General features: G+C 45.7%; 1 protein-coding gene across 1 annotated transcript in view; it reads left to right on the forward strand.

Annotated features, from left to right (window-relative positions):
- LOC124717041 (UDP-glucosyltransferase 2-like) overlaps positions 1–7176 on the forward strand; it is a 56648-nt gene extending 49472 nt beyond the window's left edge. Inside the window, exon 4 of the mRNA XM_047243703.1 lies at positions 6696–7176. Within this exon, the coding sequence (XP_047099659.1) occupies positions 6696–6975 (280 nt within the window). The 3' untranslated portion in view covers positions 6976–7176. The remainder of the gene's footprint in view (positions 1–6695) is intronic.
- The last annotated feature ends 1354 nt before the right edge of the window (positions 7177–8530 follow it).

Here is an 8530-nt window from a genome sequence, read left to right on the forward strand (position 1 = left end):
AACATCGGCGATAGGTTACAACACCGCCTCGTTCTATTCTCAACGATTGCTACAATTTCATGTCCTTGGACGCTTACAGCTGCAGTCTGGTTTCGATACAATTTATGAATAACTTTAAATACTTCCCTGTACTTTGTCCCTGCTACCTTAAATGTATTCCAGTTAACACGTTCAACAGCTCTCAAGATCTCTAAATACTACACACATCAAAAAAAGTTTTGCATCACCCCGGTTCCCAGAACTCCTGAAGACAGACGTCGACTGTGGATACTGTATCACACACACCGTCTCTTTAACTGTGCAGAGATGTCACTAAACCCGCCCAAAGATGTAACCAACCATGCATGAGCAGCGTCTATTAGACGCAGGGGTTCCGACAGCCGATCAGTTCCAGTCATTCAGTCATTCCACCAGGAAGGAGGTACACGGCTCGTATTGTGTGTAATTCAACCATGCCTATATGGTCAATACCGAAGTTCGACATTGTCCGCATTGTTACTTTGTGCCAGGAAAGGCTCTCAACAACAGAAGTGTCCAGCCATCTCGGAGAGAACCAAAGCGATGTTGTTCGGACATGCAGGAGATAGAGAGAGACAGGGTCGATGACATGCCTCGCCCAGGCCACCCAAGGGCCACTACTGCAGTGGATGACCGCTACCTACCTATTATAGCTCGGAGGAATCCTGACAGCAACGCCAACATGTTGAATAATGCTTTTCGTGCAGCCACAGGACGTCGTGTTACGACCCAAAACGTGCGCAATGGGCTGCATAATGCGCAACTTCACTCCCGACATCCATGGCGAGGTCCATCTTTGCAACCACGACACCATGCGGCGCGGTACAGATGGGCCCAGCAACATGCCGAATGGACCGCTTAGGATTGGCGTCACGTTCTCTTCACCGATGAGTGTCGCATATGCCTTCAACCAGGCAATCGTCAGAGACGTGTTTAGAGGCAACCTGGTCAGGTTGAACGCCTTAGACACACTGTCCAGCGAATGCAGCGAGGTTCCCTGATGTTTTGCGGTGGCTTTATGTGGGGCCGATATTCGCCACTGGTGGTCATGGAAGGCGCCGTAACGGCTGTACGATGCGTGAATGAAATCCTCTGACCGATAGTCCAACCATATCGGCAGCATATTGGCGAAGCATTCGTCTTCGTGGACGAGAATTCGCGCCCCCATCGTGCACATCTTGTGAATGACTTCCTTCAGGATAACGACACCGCTCAACTAGAGTGGCCAGCATGTTCTCCAGACATGAACCCTATCGAACATGCCTGGGATAGATGGAAAAGGACTGTTTATATATGACGTGATTCACCAACTACTCTGAGGGATCTACGCCGAATCGCCGTTGAGGAGTGGGACAATCTGGACCAACATTGCCTTGATGAAGTTGTGAATAGTATGCCACGACGAATACAGACATGCATCAATGGAAAAGGACGTGCTCCTGGGTATTAGAAGTACCAGTGTGTACAGCAACCTGGACCACCACCTGTGAAGGTCTCGCTGTATGGTGGTACAACATGCAATGTATGGTTTCATGAGCAATAAAAAAGGCGAAAATGGTGTTTATATTGACCTCTATTCCAATTTTCTGTGCAGGTTCCGGAACTCTCGGAACCGAGGTGAAGCAAAACTTTTTTTGATGTATGTATAAACATAGGCTTTGCTATCTTTAACCTATCTTCTTAGATAGATCGTAGAGTCAGTACATCTTTGTGTGTTCCTACATTTTTCGACAATCATAGCAGATGTGCTCCTGCTTAGCTGGGTGGTTACGTGCTTGCCTCCCATGCAATGGGCCCAGGTTTGATTCCGCGCCGGGGTGGAGATTTTTCTCCGCCCGCGAACTGTGTGTTGTGTTGTCCTCATCATCATTTCATCCTCATTACCGGCAAGCAAGTTTCCCATTGTGGCGTCGACTAAAATAAGACTTGCACTCGCCGGCTGAACTTCCCTGGATGGGGCCTCCTGGACAACAATGCCATATCCTTATTTCATTTTATTTCATAGCTCATCCTCCAGAAGGGAGTCGTTCTATCGGGTTTCCCATTCTATAATCTGTATCAGTATTTTGCTGTCTTGGCTCATTATGTTATTACGACTGTAACATCCCACCTCTCACTTATCTGGTTTTGGCGTGTGTTCACCCCAGCTAATTGACTAACATATCAACAGAGAGTGCAAAACTGACGCAATATCGGATAACACAAAGAAAGTAATAAGGCCCTGTGACTCCTGATTGAACTGCGGTGGCAGTGTTGGCATTAATTGATTCAGAATTGATCTCTTTTAATTAAAAAGGGGTGCACATTGATGTTATATCCAGCTATTGAACACCAGATGCAAATGTTGAACATAAAATGAATTAAGACTTGGGATTTCAGCTACTTGATTGAAAACAGATGCAGTCGATTAGCACAAATTTATTTTGACTCACGACCTTCAATCATCACATTACATGGCTCTCCTAACAGGCAGTGGGAATAAATTGCGTTTACGTGAAGCGCGATAAATCAAAATTAATTCCTATTGGTTGACCCAGGCATAATGCAAAGTGCGAGAAGAATTCTGCAGTACACGGTCCATGAAACCCTTGTGGAAACTTTGGTGACGTGATCCAACAAATTAATCAGTAGCCTAACTCAAGCCGGAGCGGGCGCAATATCACCGAATTCAGCATGGCGGTACGGCGTCATTGTGTGGACGTCGGCGGCCTCGTGATGCTGCAAGGCTGCGCTCGTCTATTCACTCCTAACCATTTTGCTCAGTACATAGCTGAACGAAGCTCAATCGTTCCTTTTGCTAAGTCCTAAACTGCAGAAATGCTCACTCTCTCTCAAACAAGCTGAGTAAAGAGCGCCACGGCCGCACTCTATGCAAGCTGGGAACAGAAAACCTTTATGGAGACTTCTGCCAGTCCACTCTTCGCCTTGGTTTCCCCTCCAGCAAAATCACTTACGCCAATTGCAGCGCAAGTCGCGTTAATTATGTATCGCTTCCCAGCTGCAACCAATGCCTGCTCTGGGAAGTGAACAAATTCCCACAAAATTTCCCTTTCTCTCAACTTCTGCTATTTAGCTCCTCCCAGGCCACCCATCAAGGTTAGCATCTGCATAAAACACCAATTTTTCCGAAATTCTGACTCCCAGGAGAGTGCTTCAAATTCCTTGGTCCTACATTCCCATCAGAGGCCGGCGTATTTCATTCTGTCACTCTTCACCTGATTTACTTGAGATTCTGCAGACTGTGAATTCAGTGTGAAGTTGCTATACTCACGAACACGCATATTTCGGCCGCTATTGACTGCTCCACCGTAGCTTTGCGCAGCTTTCTCGCATGTTCCACTGAAAATGGGACGACGGACATTTACCAACAGGCGTACAAGTTCTCTGTCTGCTCCCCGGTACACTAGCATGGGGTCAACCACCCCCTCACTGTCACTCATCTTAAGGCAGCTGGAGGCCGTGCCCCGTTACTGCTTTCTCAGAGTTCGAGCTGCCCTAAGCTGCCTATTGTCGCTTCCCTTCGCCGCTCCCCAGCCGCGCGCCGCCACCCGGACGCGGTCAACTCTGAGTACTTCCCCGGGATAAACTAGCCTTCAGTAAATCGACGCATTTCCACAAAGTTTTCATGTCACGTGAATTACTTTAAAACCATCACCCGACATTAATTATTCCAATACGACCATACTATACCCTCTACAAGATGTGTTGTGCCTTGTCAGTCATTTTTGTTCAGCCCTACTGTTCGCTCAATGTGAGTTCGGCGATCTTTAATGACTTCATGTAAGTTCTTGCCATCTTACTCGACTTTGTGCACAGTGGTAAAGAGAGATGGGCTACAGAGTGGAGCAACAACTGTCGTTGGAGGAAAGCTGAAATCAAAACTGATTAGCGAACAGATTATCACAGTAAATAAAAGATTTTTTGAATGTATATTCTCCAGAAGAAGAAGGACTCAATACCCATTGTGCAGCAAGAAACAGAGTCCAGTTCATACAACAGAAACAACGATGATGTTGGAGCCATGTCTGCGTGACTTCCCATACTGAAGAGGCTCTGAGAATGAGTTGCCTGAGATGCTACTGCTGGGAGTCCTGTATTGCAACGGCAGAGGGGGCTTGAAGTACAGAGCTGCTGGGGGTGTGGCTCAGCAGATGCACACCACTGGGTCAGCCAGATCCCATGTGACTGCAATTGGCGCCAAACGGAAACATTGACACCCTTTGGGTGGTACTGATACGTGATAGTACACATTAAGCTGAGCCGGCTATTGTGGCTGATCGGTTCTAGGCGCTTCAGTCTGGAACCGCGCGACCACTACGATCGCAGGTTCGAATCCTGCCTCGGGCAAGGATGTGTGTGATGTCCTTAGGTTAGTTAGCCTTAAGTAGTTCTAAGTTCTGGGGGACTGATGACCCCAGATGTTAAGTCCCATAATGCTCAGAGCCATTTGAACCATTAAGCTGATATTTCGATGACATTCACAACAGAAAATCAGATGGCGTTTCAGAAAGATATAGCAAAATGTCAAAATTGTAAGAACTCCGTAGCAGTAGCAGCGAGAGAACAAGTAGGAAATAGTCTGAACTATGTAAAAGGAAACAAAAATGAAGTAAAGTTGAAAGAATAAGGAAGGAATAAAATGAGAGTAATGACAAGAAACTGCAACTGGCACATGGTTCCCAGTTGTCCAGAATGAAGGAAAAAAGGGGAACGAAATAATATTTGAGTAGTAACAAATGAAAAGAAACTGCAACTGGCACATGCACCGACTTGACAGAAAATCCTAGGAAGTTCTGGTCTTACGTTAAATCAGTAAGTGGCTCGAAACAGCATATCCAGACACTCTGGGATGTTCATGGCATTGAAACCGAGGATGACACGCGTAAAGCTAAAATACTAAACAACTTTTTCCAAAGCTGTTTCACAGAGGAAGACCGCACTGCAGTTCCTTCTCTAAATCCTCGCACAAACGAAAAAATGGTTGCCATCGAAATAAGTGTCCAAGGAATAGAAAAGACACTGGAATCACTCAGCAGAGGAAAGTCCACTGGACCTGACCGGATACCAATTCGATTCTACACAGAGTACGCGAAAGAACTTGCCCCCCTTCTAACAGCTGTGTACCACAAGTCTCTAGAGGAACGGAAGGTTCCAACTGATTGGAAAAGAGCACAGGTAGTCTCAGTCTTCAAGAAGGGTCGTCGAGCAGATGCGCAAAACTATAGACCTATATCTCTGACATCGATCTGTTGTAGAATTTTAGAACACGTTTTTTGCTCGAGTATCATGTCGTTTTTGGAAACCCAGAATCTACTCCGTAGGAATCAACATGGATTTCGGAAACAGCGATCGTGTGAGACACAACTCGCTTGATTTGTTCATAAGACCCAGAAAATATTAGATACAGGCTCCCAGGTAGATGCTATTTTCCTTGACTTCCGGAAGGCGTTCGATACAGTTCCGCATTGTCGCCTGATAAACAAAGTAAGAGCCTACGGAATATAAGTCCAGCTGTGTGGCTGGATTGAAGAGTTTTTAGCAAACGGAACACAGCATGTTGTTATCAATGGAGAGACGTCTACAGACGTTAAAGTAACCTCTGGCGTGCCACAAGGGAGTGTTACGGGACCATTGCTTTTCACAATATACATAAATGACCTAGTAGATAGTGTCGGAAGTTCCATGCGGCTTTTCGCGGATGATGCTGTAGTATACAGAGAAGGTGCAGCATTAGAAAATTGCAGCGAAATGCAGGAAGATCTGCAGCGGATAGGCACTTGGTGCAGGGAGTGGCAACTGACCCTTAACATAGACAAATGTAATGTATTGCGAATACATAGAAAGAAGGATCCTTTATTGTATGATTATATGATAGTGGAACAAACACTGGTAGCAGTTACTTCTGTAAAATATCTGGGAATATGCGTGCGGAATGATTTGAAGTGGAATTATCATAAAATTAATTGTTGGTATGGCGGGTACCAGGTTGAGATTCATTGGGAGAGTCCTTAGAAAATGTAGTCCGTCAACAAAGCAGGTGGCTTACAAAACATTCGTTCGACCGATACTTGAGTATTGCTCATCAGTGTGGGATCCGTACCAGATCGGATTGACGGAGGAGATAGAGAAGATCCAAAGAAGAGCGGCGCGTTTCGTCACAGGGTTATTTGGTAACCGTGATAGCGTTACGGAGATGTTTAGCAAACTCAAGTGGCAGACTCTGGAAGAGAGACGCTCTGCATCGCGGTGTAGCTTGCTCGCCAGGTTTCGAGAGGGTGCGTTTCTGGATGAGGTATCGAATATATTGCTTCCCCCTACTTATACCTCCCGAGGAGATCACGAATGTAAAATTAGAGAGATTCGAGTGCGAACGGAGGCTTTCAGACAGTCGTCCTTCCCGCGAACCATACGCGACTGGAACAGAAAAGGGAGGTAATGACAGTGGCTCGTAAAGTTCCCTCCGCTACACACCGTTGGATGGCTTGCAGAGTATAAATGTAGATCTAGATAGTTCCAAGTTGTCCAGAAAGAAGGGTGGAGGGCGAAGGAAGTAACATTTGAGTAGCAATCACTGAACTGTAGTGTCTCAATTTGAATATGTTGTTCACACTGTTTCCATGTTTCTAAATAACTACTGCCAATAGCACGATTAGACCAGAACCTGTTTGTGCCGCCAGCTACGAGCAGCGCATGAAGCGGCTGTCGGCCATCTACCGGGACCGGCCGCAGACAGCCCTGGAGACGGCCGTGTGGTGGACGGAGTACGCCCTGAGGCACCAGGGGGCGCCCCACCTGCGCTGCGCCTCGCTGGACCTCCACTGGTTCCAGCGCTGGCTGCTCGACGTCATCGCCTTCCTCCTGCTGGCCGCCGCTGCCGTGTCCTCAGCTCTGTACCTCCTCACCAGGAAGGTCCTCTCGGCGCTGTTCCAGGAGGGCGGCAAGCTCAAGAGGTCGTGACACAGCAGTCCAGCTCTGGCAGCTGGCGACCCTGACAGTACAAACAAAGCCTCCCAGTGTTCCATAGTCTACATTCTCATTCCAATCTTGTGAAAATGTTTGTCATTGTATACCACTATTATCTTCACCGAGCTTCAAAGCAAATCACTCCCTACTTGTTATTGTTATACAAATAAAAGACGAAGGTTATTCGTAAACAGAGTTCTGCAGTTTTATTACACACTGGTGCTTCGGTAGTGGTATTCCTAAACCTCTTCACTTTAAATGACGAATCTACAAGGCCATTCACATTAATGTGAATAACGCCATGTTCGACTCTGACATGCAATAACCCCATGCAAGCGGAAGATGGCACTACTATAGTTCAATTCCTTTATCTTGGCGGTTCGCGCATGCCCGCCCAGACGCGGGAGATTGCTGCGTTGCCAGTTGTACGTGCCAAGAGAAGCAGCGTCATAGTATAGTTCGCAAACTTACGTTTAGGGGGGAGCGCTCAGTTTATGAAGTAAAGTCACCACGGCCGCATTAACCCTTTCGCTGCTACAGAGACGTGCTCCCCGCATTCCGCGATGTGCGCGATTTTGTCAACATTGCATTGCTCGGCTGTGCAAATACGTGGTGTTTCGACTGCTTAGACATACTTTATCATTCGATTTCATAAAAACTATTTGGCCCAAAAATTTGATTTTTACACATCTTCTTGACTGGTACCTATCCCCCATAAATGACTTAATTTTGTTTCGATGTTCAACACAGTTATTGTGCAGCATTAGATGTAGTAAACCATTGCACAAAATTCTGAAGAGTTTGCAGAGGTAAAAGTCCATAACGTATACTTTGTATATGGTCGATTTTAGTTGCCACTAGAAATTTCAAAAATTACATTCAAATGAATAAAATTCATGAAGTAAGACACTTCGATATTGTTTTTAAATAAAAAAAAATTAAACACCGACCGAGGTTTGAACTCAGAACCTTTCGCTTAGCAGCAATACACTTTTTTTTTAATTCACCAAAAACAGTAACAAAAATGGTTACAATGAAATGCCATAAATAAGGTGACAGATAATTGCAGTCATAAATTACAGCATTCAAAAAATTAGTCTTTAGCAGTAGCACAATTTAGCACCTTCACTGTCACCCTCAACTGGTGGCAGTTCAGCATGCACATTTTCTTCTGCTGCAGCTGGTTCCTCATCATCATTTCCCAGACCCAAATTAGTCATTCAGTAAATCCTTGATGTGTGTTTCTTCCAGGGTAAATTAGTCATTCAGTAAATCCTTGATGTGTGTTTCTTCCAGGGTAAATTACATGGACAGAAGAGAAGTCCCGAACAGCGACATCGCAAAATATTTCACTGCCTTGTTATTTTTGTCAGTTCCAGCCTTCTAAACGCATCTATAGGGAGTTCAAGATCGTCCTTTATATCAGACACCAGATGTTTGTCGCCATATTCTTGTATCTGCTGTACTACTGATTTATTTTTCATGTGTGACTTGCAAGTGAGGTTAGGGTCGGGAACGTGACCCAACCCATTCCCTCTCTACTAGGAAT

This window comes from Schistocerca piceifrons, chromosome 9, assembly GCF_021461385.2.
Source record: "Schistocerca piceifrons isolate TAMUIC-IGC-003096 chromosome 9, iqSchPice1.1, whole genome shotgun sequence".
Classification (NCBI taxonomy): domain Eukaryota; kingdom Metazoa; phylum Arthropoda; class Insecta; order Orthoptera; family Acrididae; genus Schistocerca; species Schistocerca piceifrons.